The sequence below is a fragment of the Suricata suricatta genome, chromosome 6, assembly GCF_006229205.1.
Source record: "Suricata suricatta isolate VVHF042 chromosome 6, meerkat_22Aug2017_6uvM2_HiC, whole genome shotgun sequence".
Lineage (NCBI taxonomy): Eukaryota > Metazoa > Chordata > Mammalia > Carnivora > Herpestidae > Suricata > Suricata suricatta.
The window spans coordinates 124,188,890-124,207,939 of record NC_043705.1 but is presented as its reverse complement, the minus strand read 5'-3'; the positions used below and the strand labels follow the sequence as shown (position 1 = coordinate 124,207,939).

Genomic DNA, 19,050 nt, shown 5'->3' with positions numbered 1-19,050 from the left:
ATTCACTCTGGCCTGGGAGGCTTTCTTCCTAATGATATTAAAACGAGGAAAAAGATTCATTGGCATGAATATGATATTTAACTGTTCAAATTAAAAGCAGACCTCAAAGCAGTCTTTCAAAGACAGTATTTGAAATAACTTTTCTGTGAACTAAGCTGGTAATGACTTGGGGGGGATAAACCACCTCTCTGTCCTTTTTCCACTCCTATCCAGCTACTCTGGGCCAACGTATTCCCTGCTAATCATACATATTTTATTTTCATCCAACTTACCCGGCACCTTAATTTAAAAAAGAATCCCATAGTAAAATACTTACTCAACACGATGAAAGTTCCCTTGCTGGTGCGATTTCTATTTCATGACAGCCTTCGCTTTATACAGTTCTTTTCATCTCCTTACTTTAAGGACTTGTTTTAGACTATAATTATTCTTGAGACTCCAGGTTAACACAACCATTAAATCTTGGATAGGTGGATGATAAATTGGAGGCTAACAAGTTGTACTGATCTTTTTCTGAGAATTCTTCTTGTTTGAACTCAACTACCATAAAGCAATATGAAGAAACATCTACGTTCTAGAAAGCAACACACACATACATACACGCACACGCACACATGCACACACACACAGCTCACACACAATTATACTACCCCCTAAAATTTAGATATTATGAAAGATTGTGGATTGTCTCTTGAAAATAATTAATTTCTCTCGGCCTCTTGGTGGTGATTTTGGGGGGGAAATTCTAAATCAGACATATAATAGTTTACAAATTTCACATTTGGTGGCTTTAGCCATTTTCAAAAGATCTTCATCTTCCCATCCATCTCTCCAATCTTTAAAATAAAGATAACATGTGGGCACCTGGGTGGCTCAGTCGGTTAAGTGCCTGACTATTGATTTTGGCTCAGGTCATGATCTCATGATTGGTGAGAGTGAGCCCCGTATAGAGCTCTGTGCTAACCACACAGAGCCTGCTTGGGATTTGCTCTTTCCACGCTTTCTGCCCCTCCCCCTGCTGGTGCTCACATACGTATGTGTGCAATCTCTCTCTCTCTCAAAATAAATATACATTTTTTTATTTTTTATGTTTTTAAATTTATTTTTGAGAGAGAGAGTGCAAGTGAGGAGGAAGTGTACAGAGAGAGAAGGAGACACAGAATCTGAAGCAGGTTCCAGGCTCTGAGATGTCAACTCAGAGCCAGACTTGGGGCTCAAACTCACAAACCATGAAATTGTGACCTGATCCAAAGTTGAACACTTAACCAATTGAGCCACCCAGGTGCCTCTCTTTCAAAATAAATATTTAAAAACAAAGATAACATGGAATGTAAAGGGCTAGTCTATAAATAAAAATCCTTAAGTAAAATTATTTTCATCTTCATTTTCAAAAATGACACTTCAGAACTTTATAAAAAATTCCAGAGCAAGCAAAATAAAGCTTGTACCCAATTCTCTCTTTTCCCATATAGCTGAAACTGCATTTTATAGATATTTCAGTCCACACCCATCAAAAAAAATTCTGGGACAAAAATCCTGCATTGGGGGCCTTTAATGCTGATCCTTTGCATCTTAATTAATGGTTGCCCATGACCTGCTGCACCAAGTATTGCACTTCTGGCATTATTTGTAGTTGGCTGAGATTCAATTAATTGAATTTTCTGCTGTTGCTAAAGAAAATGTGAAACAGTATTTATAACCATGGATACCTGATTTTTATTTACAGTCATCTGAAATAAATTCAGAATCAGTGACAGAGTTGCACCATCTTCTAAGGTCAGGAGGTCAGAAACACTTGACTCTCAAAGATGCCTTTATGATACTTAAATATGCATCTATACATATATATTAGGTACATATAATACTTTCTTCAAAAGGAAAAGTACTCATTTTACAAAGAAATTCTGTGTTTTGGGAAAAAATGATTAGTCACATTAAAGTCCATTAGTCGATTGCTAATCAAATAATTCCTGATCCTTCAAATGGAACTATAGCTGAGTTTGACAGTAGTTTATGGGACTAAATTATATTTTGGCTTAGTTTTAATATCCTGGGAAACTCATTTCATAATTGGTAGGTGTGCAAACATGCTGGCACTTCAGGTTCTTATTTTACTAGGAAAATTTCATTAGGAAATTCTATTTCCTCTGTTAGCTGAAATTACAGAGCAAGTCAGTGGCATGCTTAAGTATCAAACATGCCTTTTTCTGGATATAAAGTTTTCTTCTTTAAAAGAGGGGTGTCTGGGGGTGCCTGGGTGCTGCTCGCAGGATTGAGTCCCGCACTGGGCTCTGTGCTAACAGCTCAGAGCCGGGAGCCTGCTTCAGATTCTGTGTCTTCCTCTCTCTCTCTGCCCACTCCCTGCTCTTTCTCTTTCTTTCTCTCAAAAATAAACATTAGAAAAAAATTAAAAGAGGGGTGTATGGATGACTCAGTCAGTTGAACATCAGACTTCAGTTTAGGTCACGATCTCATAGTTCGTGGGTTCAAGCCCCATGAAGGGTTCTGTGGTGACAGCTCAAAGCCCAGAACCTGCTTTGGATTCTGTGTCTCCGTCTCTCTCTGCCCCTCCTGAGCTTGTGTTCTGTCTCTCTCTCAAAAGTAAATAAATATTTTTAAAACTTTTTAAAGAAAAATAATATACAGAAGAAGAAAACACTTTTTGTTTTGTTTAAGTAGGCTACCTTTTGTGATAATTTGACTTCGTGTTTCTTACTAATATTAAATGGCCCAAAGACTGCAGATTGTTGTGTGTACTATTCTTGCACTGCATAAGATCAGCTCTTTGTAAACAATGAATGAGCTTATCAAAAAGGATACTACTCATACTCATTGTCTGTTTACATGGCAACATGGTGAGTGTTCTATATGCTGTATCAAATTTAAATTTTATAACAAATCGGTTGAGGCTTAATTCAACTGTCTTGACGGGCCTGGCCAGGCCCATCAGTGAAACCTCAAGTATGACACCCAAGGGAGACCTGCTCCTAAGTCACTGTCATTTCCCGGGCCAGCACAGGTTGTTGCTTTCTACAGGATTTGAGAAATTTGGTGGTAAGTTTCAGCAGTATGAGAGTAAACTATTATAGGACTACGTGGATTATGCTGTGTAAGAGAATAGTCTCTTAATTATGGCAGTGATCATTAATGGGATATGCACATTTTCTTTCTCCAAAAAATTTTTAAATTGCTTTGGGTACTTTTTTTTCTGATATTCCATAAAGCTACTGAGATTGGGTATATCCCAGAAAGATTGATTTCATTTTGCTTTTCTAGTAAATTATCAAATGTTTACCAATATCAATCTTTACTAACATAACCATTCATAGGTGGGAAAAATCGGGGTTCTAAAAAAATAAAGTCAAAAAGTTGGTGGCATATTAGAATTATAACTAAAAACTCAACATCGTCCATTATTTTGGTCTACACATTATGCTTTTTCTATTAAAAAGCATTTGCCTGTAGCTTTAAACAATTAAAAGGCCATATTAGATGCCAGCTGAACATTCTGATCTTCTACCATGGGATAAATAAACAGATGAATGAAAATGCAAAGTGTGGATTTGATGACTGCAGAACATCAAGTAGCAACGCACAATTATTTTGAACAACAACTTTCAGCGGGAATTAGCTTTCCGCTGGCCGTCATTGTGTTCTGGGGTCCCATTGTTTATAATTACACATGCACACTGTACCAGCACAGTCGTTAAATTAGAAATTGAACCTCTTTGACAACTGCAGTAAAACTTGACAAAAGATGAATGTGTTTTTTTTTCCCTTTCTTTTTCTTTCACTTATTTAAACATGTATTAATTAACTTGTTCTGGCAAGTGTTTAGTAAACACTGAACAAGGGCATTTCTTCAGTGGTATAATTAAAATTCCCTTTTAAAATGTTTTGCATGATATTTTATGCACAATTTGACTCAAGTAAACAGAGGTTCTAATTAAAGTTTTTAAATGAAGGCAATCAAAATTGATAAAACATCCAGTAACCCATTGAAGCACATTGTCTTCCTGTCTGTGCAAGTTTAATTTGATGGTCAGTTAACATTAGCCTGGATTAGTTAAGATGCCACTACCTGCATAGACCTCCTTCGACTTTAGTGCGTCTCAGGGAATAAATCTTTAAATGCTGCAGAAACCCTTACGTTGTTATACAGCATTTATTCAATTAAATGTCTTCTAAGTTATTACACCAGATATTATAAGAAGCATCTAATTTAGGTTATGAATCCTCTGCAAATAAAGTGTTACATAAAACACAATGAATGAATAAAGCTATCCAAACATCAAGTGGGGGTTCGATTATTTCTTCCCATTATAACTTGGTATAAAGTGTTACACTGCTATAAATAGTGCAACTCTTTTGGGTGAAAATAGCATGTAGTTTTCGGTGCTGACCAGCAAATGTCCAAAGCACATAAAACATCCAGATCATTATCCCTTTCACTTGCTTACTCACTCGGTCTCTCTTGCCCCCCACCACATGTGTGTGTGTGTGTGTGTGTGTGTGTGTGTGGAGGGAAAGGTGAAGAAAGATGGAAAAAGAATTCATTTTGCCTAGAATGCATTGATTGACCTGAAGTGAAAGATATTTTAAGGGAAGCTTCAAACTCCCCATATGTAAATTATTCATACATTTTCCTTTTAGTGATGCTATAAACAACTCCAAAAAGCAAAGCTACAAATACAAGATTTGTTGGTAATTAATACGTGACTTACTGGCTCTCAAGATCACAGATGTCTCTAATGATCTTTTTGAATTAGCAAGTATTAAAACAGATTCCTTGGGATCATTTCCTCAGACTCCCAGGTTCTGTACCTTAGCTGTCCACAGGTAGGAGCAGGAAGTCACTCCCTCCGGCTCTGCACTGTAGAACTGAAGCCTGCTCTGTGGCTTTTGTAAAAGAAAAAGCAAAATAAAATGTAACCCTGACTCCAGAGGGCATCTGACTAATGCTGGGGTTTATTTAGCAAGCCCACTGGGCTCTCATGCTAATCTGCCTTTCCCTGCCTTTTATTATTTTAGTAATAAATGTGATAGCTTAGTCTCCTTCTAACACTTCTTTGTTTCAAAGTTTATTTATTTGGAGAGAGCGTGAAGGCAAGGGAAGGGCAGAGAGAGGGAGAGAATCCCAAGCAGGCTCTGTGCTGTGGGGATGGGGGCCCCAACAAGGGGCTCCATCTCATGAAACATAAGGTCATCTGACCTTAGAGTCTGATGCTTAGAGGCGCCTGAGTGGCTCAGTTTGTTAAGCATCTGACTCTTGATTTTGGCTCAAGTCATAATCTCATAATTTGTAAGTTCAAGACTTTCATCAGGCTGCCGCGCTGACAGTATAGAGCCTGCCTGGGATCCTTTCTCTCTCTCTCTCTCTCTCTCTCTCTCTCTCTGTCTCCCTCAAAAATAAATAAACGAACCACAAACAAACATTAAAAAAAAAGAGTCTGACACTTAACTGACTGAGTCACTCAGCTGCCCCGCCCTTCTTCATGTTATTTCTTCATTTCTTTGGAATTTGGAAGACAAACCAGGTGTTATGTATCAAGTCCCTCCACTGAGACCCCAAAGTTTACTATTCCCTATTCGAAGATGAGAAAACCGAAGCACGTCATGTCAAGTCACTTGAGAACGCCTCAAGACTAACGAGTATTGATGCGGGAATACAAATGGGTGAACCGGCTTGATTGTGCTTCCAACCACCACGCTATGCTCTGCCTGGTCACAGCACACCGGCCCTAACTTCATACATAAGCTCAGAGAGATGGCGAAGCCTGTCTGAGATAAAATGGAAAGAGAGAGACAGAAAGTGGGACCTAAGACCAAGCTCTCCGAAACACCACAGAACAACTTCTGACAATCCCTGTACTCAGATTTATTCTACATGTCTGTGCCTTCTCAAGCATTCAAGAGAACTTGGACATTTTCTTAATGATTCCGGGTCATCATTATGAATATTCATTGCTGGATTTGTAACACTGTAGTTCCCTCAAGTGCTGCTAAGAATTCATATGTTCATCCTCATGCCCATGAGTCAACCTGTCCTTAATTCAGGCACTGAGTCATTGTTACACTCAGTCGCCTGTGCATTTATCCATACGTGCACTTATTTTTACAAATGTTTATCTGCTGTCACTCTGCACAGGCACTGCTCTTGGCATTGGAACAGAGTGTCACTACTTCCCCAGGCCAGCCCCCGACTCCAAACTTTGTCTTTAGTTTTTCTGCTGGCCACATGTAGCCACTCTACCTACCCCTCTCAGCCTCCGCCTCCTGCAAATATTGGTACTCCAGCCTCCAGTGCTCCGTTACACCAATCCCTTTAATTTGCTGGGGATTTAGAAACATGGTGATAAATTTGTTCAAATTTTGTCTGAAATGAGAGTAAATAAAATCTAGATGCTATTTCCATGAGCACAATACAAATAAGATAGTGAATGTTATAGTTAAGGAGGAGCCTCTAGATTAGCTGGGCTTTATCCAGCTTCTGGCAACCACCGGCTGTGCACCCCTGGGCCAAGGATCCAGTCCCTCAAAGCCTGTGTCTCTCATCTCTAGAGCAAAGGATAAGGATGATAGTCTCCATCTCAAAGGATTCTTGTTGAAGACGTACATGTTCATAGAGCATTACCTGGCACAGAGCAAACCTTTCCACTTCTTATTTAGCTTATATACTCAGGGATGACTATTCTTACCTCTAGGAATCTGCGTTGCTGATACAGTTTAAGGGAAGTCATGAAGACTCCATTCTAAGGCCACAGCCATACTGAGCTCTTATCACGGGCTGTGACTCCTCAGGGTGTGTTCAGAGCAAGGACCCCAGTGCCGAGGCTAGGACCTGGCTTTATTACACACCCAAAGCATCACCTTGGACAAGTTACTCAGCCTCTCCAAGCTTCAGTTTCTCATCAGGAGAAATTATAAGAAGATTACCCACCTCACAGAATGGGCATGAGAATGAAATTAAAACATGTCTCTGGTATACTTAGCATAGTACCTTCACATAGTAAGGTCAGGGATGGAACACAGCAAATTTAAATATTATTATTTATCGTTAGACTTCGTGTAATTGATGAAAGGCTTAGACATAATACCAGGAAAAATTAAATACAACATCTTCACTCCTCATGACACTTTGCACTAGGATGAGCCTTTAAAATCATCTGTGATGTGCCAGGTTTCATAATGACTTAATGATAAACCCAACCATGTGACTCCTCCTTTTGCAATTCAATACATTTAAATCTGTTTTGAACTCCTCACACCCACAAAGGAACCCTTGCCTCCTGCTGGCCCGAGCTCCCAGCCAGTACTCTGTCAGGATGCCCTTTCATTGGGCTATTGAAAAAGAAGAGCAAACTCCCTGAAATCATTCACACTAATGTACAAGTGGGTTTTGACATCTTGCAGTCTTATTCAATCTTCATTGTCTTAAATGGCTTTGCATCCAAAAGAATAAATGTAGCTATCAAAGAGCCTAACTTACAAGCAGGGGGTAATATGAAAGCAAGTCTTTCATACATTTCTGCAACTTAGACATATAGCTTGCTACTGAAATTGTTTAAAATTCATGGTATGAATATCTAATTAAAGGCGTAAAATGCTTTCTCTTCTCCTTTGTTTGCCTAAGTAAATCTTTTGGGGAAACACAGTATCTACAAGTCTAGCCACCGTCAGGAGCCAGGCACCATTCATAAAGGAATGAAGCAAGCAACGGAATGGCATCATGGAGGATTGGTGGGAAAGCACCTAGGTGCTTGGGGAGGAGCTCCCTCCACCCCAGAAATAAAAAGTGTCACCAGAACTTCTGATAGTTCAAGTTAATCCAGAAATGAGCATGCACTGATCTTTAAAGATTGGTGGCTGATTTCAGTTTCATTGTAAACAAGAAATGCATGCAATTGCAATCAAGAAATACGCAAGGGGCAAAAGTCTGCTCCTGATATGACCTGTGTGTGTCCTCTGCTAGGACATTTTGTTTTCACAGTTTAGGTCATTGCAGCCATCTTACTGTTAAGACCTCACATGCATTCATTTATTTCATCCTCACAGGCATCCTATGGGGTAGGTACTGTTAAAATTGCTCCATTTTATAGATAAAGAAATTGAGACACGTGTTGATCCCCGCCAATGCTGAATAGGGCTGAGCTTCTAATCCAGATGTGTGGTGGTCCGTTCCTAACCACACTCTGATACTTAACTAGGTTGGAATTCTTCCTCCATATGCAAAAAGAACTTTGTCTTTATCCTCTGATTCATGCTTTGGGGGGTTTCTTGTACCAAATGAGTATTTCACATCAACAAATATTCCTTGAGCCTCAATGACACATGAAACACCATTTTATGTGCTGTAACACATTTGATTTTATCTTCATTAATGCAATGTGTGGAATATGATTTTAGAATGAGGGTAATACTGTTAAAATAGCTTCATCTGGAAATACATCAGTTTGCAAACAGATTGGCGTATTATCCACAAATATAAACATTTACAAAAAAAAATCAGGCATCATTTGATGGCTGTTGCCATAATGATTCATTGGCACAAGAGAACTGCTACGTGATGAGAGATGCCAAAGCTGTTTGACACATTTCAATGGAGTTCATTACACACATGAAACAGAACCAATTTTACTCAACAGTGACTTTGACATTTGCAGAAAAATGAAATGGAGGTTTAGAAATGAAGACTTCATGTGAAATCGCTACCAAAAATTTTAAATTGGTTCTACCCTTATGCCACCACTTCTAGAGGATCAGCCACATGTACTCTAGACTTTTTATTCATGGCAGGTGGCAACTTACTCAAAACAAAGTTTCTTAGGAGATCAGATCATTGATCTTGAAGAAACCGAATTGGTTGTAAAGCTCATCTCTCAGAATAAAGAAGATATATACTTTTAAAGATTTACTTGTAGACAGTCACATGTACCTTTGGCTTCACTCTGTTTCGTTTATCCTGATTTCACAGTTCTGTTTCTAAGTTTGCCAGGCTTTAGTGGAGTAAATATCATCTTCATCTCCATTATACCCAAAGGCTTTGTAGGAGTAGACCAATTTTAGGCTCAGAGTTGGAATACAATAGAGTCAGGAGAAATGTTAAATAGTTGTAAATAACCAGTTGTTTTCTACTTCATTAATGATCTAATGTGAGAAAATGTACCATAACTTAATAAGGGATTTATAATACATATGCTAAAGCATTGCTAATGGGTTATGCCAATGGGTTAGGATGACTTATGTACAGACAATATTTTCAGAAATGCTTTTTGTAAGCAGCATCATGCAAACTACCATGCTACAGCATTTATAGGCAACTCCATTTAGTCGAAGAAACAATTTCCTACCAGATTTTAAAATATTCTCTTACTACAGTAAATGGTTAAAGTATATTAATAATGTTGTTTTATTGAGTGCTTACTGTACTTTTAATGCCCAAGTTAAGGCTCTGCATACCAAAGAATGAATGTGCTTGGTTTAATTTGTAAGCCTAGATAGCATTATAGCAATATTGCACTGATTAGAATTAATCAAGAATAACAGGAAAAATGTATGCGAAGTCTGAATTCTAAAACTTTAAAGTAATTATATTGTTTTTAAATCTGCTTAATATTTACTTATTTGTCTGTAAATAGTATAATAAAATCAGTATCTCAAAACCAGATAACACAGTTGAGACATTCAGACTGTTATCAAACATAAGTCATCAGAGAAGCAATTCAATCAATAGAAGAAGTTTTCTAATTAGCATATTAATGATTTGCAAATAAAAGGTGATTCCAAAGGACTCTAGAGAACTTGAAGACATTATAGTTTGTCTTCTCATTCTATATATCCCTATGAAATATCTTTACATTATTAATTTCCAATAATCTAGGGGGAAAGGTTTTGCAAATCAAAGGAAAACTTTAGCCGAGCTTCTGCATTAATTATCACATATTCTAAACTGGGAACTCATGAATTAATGAGTTCTAGGCTCCTCCTAAATGGCATTCATTAAATAAAAGCTGGACTTGGCTATGTACTCTTGTGAAGATTGAATGTATATGCATATTGGCTGCCAGGCAAATTAAGTTACAAACTATGCAATTATCAATGAAATGTGGGCCTTGCCCCACTCTACATAAAGATCTTTAAAAAATTTTTTTTATCTTTGAGAGAGAGTACGGGGGAGAGGGATAGAGGGAGAGAGAAAGAGATGATGAGAGAGAGAGAGAGAGAGAGAGAGAGGAAGGGAGAGTGAGAGTGAGTCTCAAGCAGGCTCCATGCTCATGGCACGGAGCCAGATGTGAGGCTTGATCACACAACCCTGGGATCATGATCTGAGCTGAAATCAAGAGTCAGATGCTCGCACTGAGTCACCCCAGGCACCCCTATCCATAAATATCTTAATTACCTTCTACATGTCACTAAGAAAGGGCTTCTGCAAACTATTTTTCTGGATCAACCACTTTAGCATATCACATTTCAGAGCATACAAATGATTGCCTATAAGAAACAGAAATTTCTCCCCCCTAAAAGCCCAGATCCCAGCAAAAAGAAAATAAAAAGTAGAGACATGGTCTATGAAGTAATCTTTTAAGTCCACTGCCATTAGCCTGCAATTGGGCAGCTCAAGGCTTGTTTCTATATGGTTTTTGCTATTCCTAACTGATTTGCTCTTAGTGCCATGAGGGGATGGGAGCAAAAAGGTACAATGTCTACTTTGTTTTGCACTCTTTCCCTCCCACTCTCTAATCTTCTGATTCTTTCCTGATTGAATACCATGCCTTCCTGCTATTTTAAAATTCAGTGTCTATGCATGCCCTACTTCTTTGTCCTTTTGGTTTATGTCTTGACATCTACAAAATGAGCCAGCATAGCTGATTACTACTTGCCATGTGGTACTCCTGAATTCTGACTGCTTACGAGTCAGCAACTTTCCCGTATTTCTCAAAGTTGTGCTCCTCTGGGCTTTTTCCCTCCTTGACCTATGGCCATCCCACAGCCTTAGAATCCTGTTTTTTGGATCTAAGGGTATGCTTGGAATATGTTTATATTTTATATTTTTTAGATCAAGTAAAATCTAAAATATATACACATCACTCACTTAAACTTCATCAAATTTTTATCCCATATAACATTAGAATAAAAATAGCACATTAATTACACAAAGACATGTTTGTCTGGTATCATTTTTACGAGGGCAAAATTACTACGCTGAAGCTGGTTCTGATTTTTTTCCACCTGAATAAAGATGATTTTCCAAACCATAGCATAACAAAATGGAAAGGAAGGGTACCTGGATGGTTCTGTCGGTTGAGTGTCAGACTTTGTCTCAGGTCATGATTTCACAGTTCATGAGATCTCTCTCTCCCTCTCTTTCTCTGTACCTCCCCCTCTCGTGCTCTCTCTCTCTCTTTCTCACTCAAAAATTAACAATTAAGAAAATTTTTAATGGAAAAGGAAAAAAGCACAGATTGTATCAATGGGTCCATCCTCTAGTGAACTTTCCTTTTTGCCCACATTCTTCGTGCAGTCAGTAGGTATAAAGTTCCGCCCTCTCTGTTTTTATACTATTATTACTATGAAATCCTGAACTGAAGTCTACACAGAGGAAAATGATTAGCAAATGGTGTAATTTTGATTTTTAAAGTGCTTCTATTTTTTTAAATAATTTGACTAAAAAAAAAGAATTGACTTGCTCAGAAGTGCTTCTAGAAAAATTAAAAAATATTCTAGCATAAGAGGGAACTATGCTATCTTCTGCAGACTTTTGCAGTGTGCTATGGATAGATTCCCAATATGCAATGCATCATAGTAACAATAAAGATGGTAATAACAACAGTAATAATAATAGCAGTTGATACTTAAGACCTTACTAAGTGCCAGACGCTGTTATAAGTGTTTTGCATGTAATGACTTAATCCTTACAACACACTACGAGGTAGTTACTGCAATTATCCCCATGTACAGAAGAAGAAACTAAGGTACGGTGAGATTAAGCATTTTCCCATGTTCACGGCAACTAATGGACAGACTCTGGATTTAAACCCCGGCAATCTGGCTCCAGCATTGATAATCTTAACCACTATGCCATCTTGCCTATTACGAAGTATTAAATATGAATTGCTAAGTTATATATTCTACAGTTCAGAGTTGGAGGTTTTTAAACTATGAATTTCACACAGAAGTCTATCCCTCTAAAAAGCTAACACTAAATATGAGCGGATCATAGTAATTTTAGTAATTTTGCATATTGAGTTTTTAACAAGGGTACACGCTGCCAAGTTGATACAAAAAGAGCTGGGTTGTAGCAAGCTAGATGTTCTAGCATACTTGCAAACACTGCTTAAATTTGCATCATTTTAAAAGCTCATTACCAACTAAGCAAAAAAAATTAAGAAAGAAAAAAAGAAATACTTGACATTTTGGTATCTGTGATATTAAGAAGAACTAATATTTAACATTCAAGTGGCAACAGCTTGTAGAGTTTCCACACAACGCCCACAGGGATCGATTTTTCTTTAAAACGGCCTTTAGGAGTCTGCCTTTTAAACAGCTGACACCTCCATTCTCCGCATCCCTCTTTCCTGCCAGCACCATGGGGCACACACCGAGTGCGGCAGCAGACGTGTAATTCTTCACTGCAGGATTTGTCTATGCAAATAATGGAGACTAGGAGAAATTAAGAAAAATGTAATTTCCACTGAATCAACCTCAGTGTAATCTCTCCTGCTAAAAATGAATAGATGTCTTCAGAGGGCTTTTCTCCATATGCTCCCCCAATACTATCCGCGAGAAGAACAGAGTCGTCATTACCTAACTGATCATCAGTTATTCCGCACCTGTACCAAGGCCACATAATGACAAGTATACGACTGCCTGGCATTTCTCCAGCATGACTAATTGTCACAGTATTAATTCACTCACCTGTGGAATTTTCAACTTCCCCAGCCTGCTGTCAAGAAGATGCATAGTAATGGAATAAGGGCTTAAAAATGCTGAACACTATAAAATATCTCACTTATATTCCAATAGAAAGCTTTCCACTAAACCATGTGTTCGGTGGCTGTGATTACTCATTGCTGGGGTTAAAAAAGATCAAAACACTGGTCATCTATAAATTTACCTGTTAGAATAATAGGAGACATAGAGAAAATTGTGATCATATTACCTGAAACATGTTTCTTCATCTGTATTCCTTTAGTGAATGTACCAATTTAATTACTGTTATGTTCTACGTTACAAAGTGCTGCTTTTTGGGGGGTTAGTATTATTTAAGAAAACATTTTTCCCATCTTAAATAGTACAATGAAGGAGTAATTTGGTACGTTTTTTTTTCAAGAAATATGGAAAAGTTTAGGATGGAGATATAGGCATGTATTACTTTAATTACATGAAATATTAACCACTTTGTAACATCTTTGCCAGGCAATCTGGCCCAAGGATTTTTTTTTAATATACGGTTATGTTCTTGAAAGTTAATAATTGTCCTGGAAAATTTTTACTCACAAGTATAATAGCCGACTTTTCCGGAGATCCTGTAGTCACCAGCTCTCACGGTGATGTTGAGATATATCTGATTCACCTGTGAAAATTACATAGACATTGTTTGACCAATTTATATACATATATATACATATACATATGCTTGATTGCTTATGATATATGCAAAACTCACAGGCAAAAACCCGGGATTTTCTAAAGAAATTTAAACAGAATTGCTCATTTAATTCCTATATTCTACTGTATACAAATTCAATAGATTGTTCCTTAACCCATCCTGTAATGTTATTAGGTCGCATGAGGAAAAACAGCTTGCTGCTCAAGTTTGAGAAACCCTTTATTAAATGTAGGCTGGCATCATTGTTGCCAACTTTCACTTCAGAAACTGCAATATGCTAGTGTGCATTTTGAAGAGAAGATGACGTGTGATCTTTTCCAACCTTACTTGACCCAGGCCAGGCTATCACAACCTATGGCTGGAACCATAGCAGGCTCTATCTACCTTGACCTATACAGACACATCACAGGAAACCAATACGAATATTCTAGTGAAATTCCAACAGTCTCCACTTCCAGTTGAATTGAAACTGTCTGTGATATTCTTTGCCTCAGACTTGTTCATGAGGATATATATGCAAATGGAATCAGAAACACAAACTCGTTTCTTCTAACCAGATCTCAGCCCACATACTAGAGAGGAAAAGAGAGTAGTGAAATAATCCACTCTGGCATGTTGACCTACAGCAACGCTATTACTTAAAATAGGATTTTTAAGTGATAGAAACGGAGAAAGGGAAACAGCAGCTTCCTACTCGGCACATGCCTTCCATTTAGCATATCTGAAAGAACATTTCCCTCATCTCAAAATTGATAGCCAACTTATTTTTGTTGTTTTGCTATTGAAATTTCCGCCCTCTCTCTCCAGAGCTTATTTGCTCTAACACTGAATTTTAAGCATCTCTAAAAATGTTTGATATGTTATTATTCTTTCCAGACATCCTCTGAGAGCCAAGCAAAGAACATTAAGGAAGAAAGGAGGGATGACACTGGACAGAGTGCAGTGAAAAAAGACACTTGAAGGAGCAGGGCAGCCACTGCCCAGGGACTGGACTGTGTCATCAGAATGAGAACTTACCGGTACTTCTTGCTACTCTTTTGGGTTGGTCAGCCCTACCCAACTTTCTCGACTCCATTATCTAAGAGGACTAGTGGTTTCCCAGCAAAGAAAAGGGCCCTGGAGCTCTCTGGAAACAGCAAAAATGAGCTGAACCGTTCGAAAAGAAGCTGGATGTGGAATCAGTTCTTTCTCCTGGAGGAATACACAGGATCCGATTATCAGTATGTGGGCAAGGTAGGATTCCGTTGGGCACTTTGACATTCTGGTTTTAAAGCCTGAAGAAGTTACTTCTAACAAATAAACGGGGAGGATGTGAACTATTCCCCCAATACAGTAAGAATTGTTGCTTATCTGGTAAGACTTTTATTTTTCCACTTGAGTAGTTTCGGGAAGAAGACAGTAGCAAGAAGCTGAGAAATGTTAGCAATGCAACAAAGAAAGAAATGCTCCCGTTGAAAATGAAACGCCCACAACCATCCACATAGGATTATCATAAATCCTTTAATTTTTACTTTAGCCCCAAAAATATGGTCCAGCTATTCTTTTATAAAGTAGGATGTATTAAAAATAGGAACAGAGCGATTAAGCTGTAAGGGAAGGAAGGTTCCTTTTTCTGATTCTGAAAGCAAACATTTTGAGCGTTAGTCCTTTGGTCAGGTTCAAATTAACTACTTCTTAACACAGCTGCCGACAGTGCCATCCATTCTCTGACCAGACGGAGCCCTTTGTCCGCAAAATCCCCCACACCGCCTTAGATTTGGTTGCTGTTACCGTTGCTGCTGTGGCCGGTTTTGTCTTGTCTCAACTAACTGGCAAGAGCAAGGCTTTTGGGAAGATAGTGCTTTAATTGTGGCAAGGTTCACAAAAGAGAAACATGGTTATGTGGAGGTGCTATTTCCAAATATATCTGGCCATTTTATTGACTCTAGTAAGTAGGATGAGGAGGGCATCACTTATTACAGCCCTTGGAGATCACTGGAGCTGAGTCAGGGAAACAGCTCAGTTATACTGTCATCGTGAGTTTCACTGAAATGTTATCATCAGCTACATTCTTGTTGCAGAGTATCTGCGTGCTGCAGAGATGGGGGACAAATAGAGACACACATTTGTGTTTTGTACCTTCTGTGTCTCATAATACGGTGATGATAAGAAAAGTAATTGTCAAAAAAAGAAAAAGAATTGTCACATATCCTTAATAGAAATAGAGAATGAACATAACAGAAATGATAAGATGTCTTTGTTTATGATTACAGCTATGATTTTGAGACAACCATATTAGGATATCAGGCAAACAGCATAAATTTTGCAGAGTCCAAGGGCTCCACATTCACATTTCAATCCGTTATCAAATATCTCCTAAGTAACAATGCGCAAATATTCTCTATAAGTATTTACCATCATGAATGAAAGCCATCCATGGCTTGGGCTGAGGTAACTAGGCATTGTTCCAATGAATGAATTATTAATGTGGAATAAAGTAGGAGAGGAAGTATTCAGTGGAGAGGTGAGCATCAACACAGACCCCCACGGGGTTAGCCTTGTGTTTGATGTGAAACTCACACGCTGTGTGACTGCTGAAAAAAGGCAGTCCACTATTTGTACTTCACTCCATTTCCTTGTGAAATTTGACTAGCACTACGTTAACCGAGTAATGGTTATAAAACCATCATCATCGTCATCATCTCAAACCTTTAAAGCACTTTCTACAATATAAAGAACATTATTGTCATAGAAGAATAAAATTTCTTAAATCCTTTGTCTAAATGACTGACTCCCCCCTTTTTCCTTTCTGCGTTTTTTCTTCTAAAATTGTGAGGCCATTTTATATCAAAAATCCCACGTGTTCTTAAAGAAAGGCAGGGATATTTCAGGATCCTGGAAACAGAAATGGATAAAACTGTGTAGGAATCAATTTTACCATGAAAATTCTGAGAGGTAATATTACCGCGGGGAGAAGTTTTGAGCTGTGGACTCGGGGGCATCTGAGGCTGTGTGGCTGCGTGGCCCTGGGCAGGCTGTTAACCTCCCCGGGCTTTAGTTTCTTCATCTGGAAAATGCAGGCAGCAAAGCGTGCCTTATGGAGTTACATGAGACAGGAACTAGTGACTGGCACATAGTAGGTGCATTAAGACAGTATTACTATTGCTGAGCAAATCAGCTGTATACACTCTATTAAGTCTATCTGTAATGCCCAAGTATTGATTTTTATATCATTGCAGAAGTAAAATGAGGTAATTGAGGGGTCTCTCAGGGGGTGGAAAAGGTGGAAGATGGCGGCAAAATCCCTTCCCGGTCATAGCTTGAGCTTAACTAGTTGGATGTGGATATTTTATTGGCAGCTAGACATATTTCCCTACGTCAATATCATCCCTTCTCCACCCCCACCTCCTTGAAGTTATATCACATAAGAAGATAGCCGCTGGGGAAAAAAAAAGCAAGAGCAAAAACTGAAGTTGTAGGGTGCCGAGCATCAGATGTGTTTAAGACTGTTAATCGGGCATTTCCCCAAATCTGTCTTTGGGGTTATGCTTTATCAAAAAAAAGGATTTGAGTATAATGTGTTTTTACCACAATTAAAAATAGGCCAAAATAATTTTTTAAGGAAGAAAAAGGTTTGTTCCTCCTGTGGCAACAAGTTGGTCCACTTTTTTTTTTTTTTTTTTTTTTTTTTTTGAGAAAGACCAGGTGGGGAAGGGCAGAGGGAGAGGCGAGAGTCTCCAGCAGGCTCCACACTCAGCGTGGAGCCCGACACGGGGCTGGGAGTGAAATCAAGAGTCTGACGCCCAACGAAGAGCCACCCAGGCACCCCTGGTCCACTTTTAGATAGATATGGAACAAAACACATACCTGATGTGATGATCTGGATCCACAAGGTCAAGAAACTTTTGGGGAAAAAAAAAAAAAAAGATTAGACTATAGCAGAGGTTCCAAAACATTCTTGGGTCACGGTGCCATTAAAATTGGAATAACCGGTTTCACAGTGCCCTTAGACACAAGAAACAGAGCCAAACAACTTAACGAGTAGTTCTGTTCTAACAGATACATAGTTATTTGAAAAAATACACAGTAATCAGCAGAAATAATATATTTTTTTAATTTTTTAAATGTTTATTTTTGAGAGACAGAGCATAAGCAGGGGAGGGCCAGAGGGAGAGAGGGAGACACAGAATGCAAAACAGGCTCCAAACTCTGAGCTGTCAGAGCAGGTGGGCGCTCCAACCCACAAACTGTGAGATCATGACCTGAGCCAAAGTCGGACGCTTAACCAATTGAGCCACCCAGGTGCCCCGAAAAAATATTTTAATTTTATTCGTAAATAGCCACAGTTACTTAGAGCATGTGGGCATCTCCTAGGCACTGTGCAACTTCTAAGATCCCTCAGTTCCTTTTCCACATTGATTTCGCATTGTACACACTTACTATCACAAGTTTGGTGGGAAAATGTAAATATATGACATCATCAAAAGGAATGGAGCACCACCTACTGTCGAAACTGTTAACTACTCTGAGCTAGTAATTCACAAGGAGACTCACCAAGCCCGAGTGTTGCTGGTATTTCCCTTGAAATTTTAAAATACTTCCTGGCACCACAGTGGGTTTCCCGCTGCACCCCAAGAAGCCTCAGCATGCACCCTGAACAGCACAGGACTGTAGTTAGGTTGTCACGTAAAGGTGTACCAAGGCCAATAGAACCTTAAATCTTGCTATTAGCCTAATGAAATAACAATTACTTAGAGTCCATCCTCAGGGCCTGAAATGAAAAAGATTGATCCGTACTTGTAAGGGACAGAAGCATTAATTGAAGGAAAAGTAATGCAGCTGAGAAAGTAGCATTTAAAGTAGAAGATAAGAGTTTTTGCTCTACAAGCATCTGTTTGTATTTGTATTCATGTTCATTGGTTTCCATTACCTTGTGGTAGGTCTGACCATGGGTGAGGAAAATGTGAGAATGGGTGGGAGCAGAGGGCTGTCGAGAGCAGACGAGGAAAGAGGAGGGTCACAGGAGCACCCGAGAAGCAGCAGAAGACAGAATCCTGAGGCTCTGGTAACAATGAGGTGAACAGATAAGCTCACACTCAAAACTTGGACCTCTCACCCCTAAGCTGTCTGAATGCTCCTCAGTATTTCACTGTGTCCTGTGGCCAGTGAGATTAATGCAGAAGCATGGACGCGGCAGGGCTAGGGTGGGATGCACTTTCTGGGAATAAAAGTGGGGAAGGCCAATTATAGCTGAAATATTGACAATGCGGATTCTGATTTATGAGAAAAGTCTCAACACCTCTACTCACCTAAAAATGGTGGTGGAAGGTGCAGGGAACAGGGAGGAAAGAAGTTGTCAGGATTGGTAGGACTTTGTGAGCTTAAGATACAGATATACTTATGGATACAGATAAAGAATACGATTTGTTTTCTAAAATCCTTGACCATCTGAGGGCAAATTG

General features: G+C 38.8%; 1 protein-coding gene across 1 annotated transcript in view; it reads left to right on the top strand.

Moving 5' to 3' along the window:
* Window positions 1–19,050, top strand: part of CDH6 (cadherin 6) — a 118,434-nt gene that overhangs the window by 53,764 nt on the left and 45,620 nt on the right. The window contains exon 2 of the mRNA XM_029941054.1: window positions 14,486–14,842. Coding sequence (XP_029796914.1) covers window positions 14,615–14,842 — 228 coding nt within the window. The 5' untranslated portion in view covers window positions 14,486–14,614. The remainder of the gene's footprint in view (window positions 1–14,485; window positions 14,843–19,050) is intronic.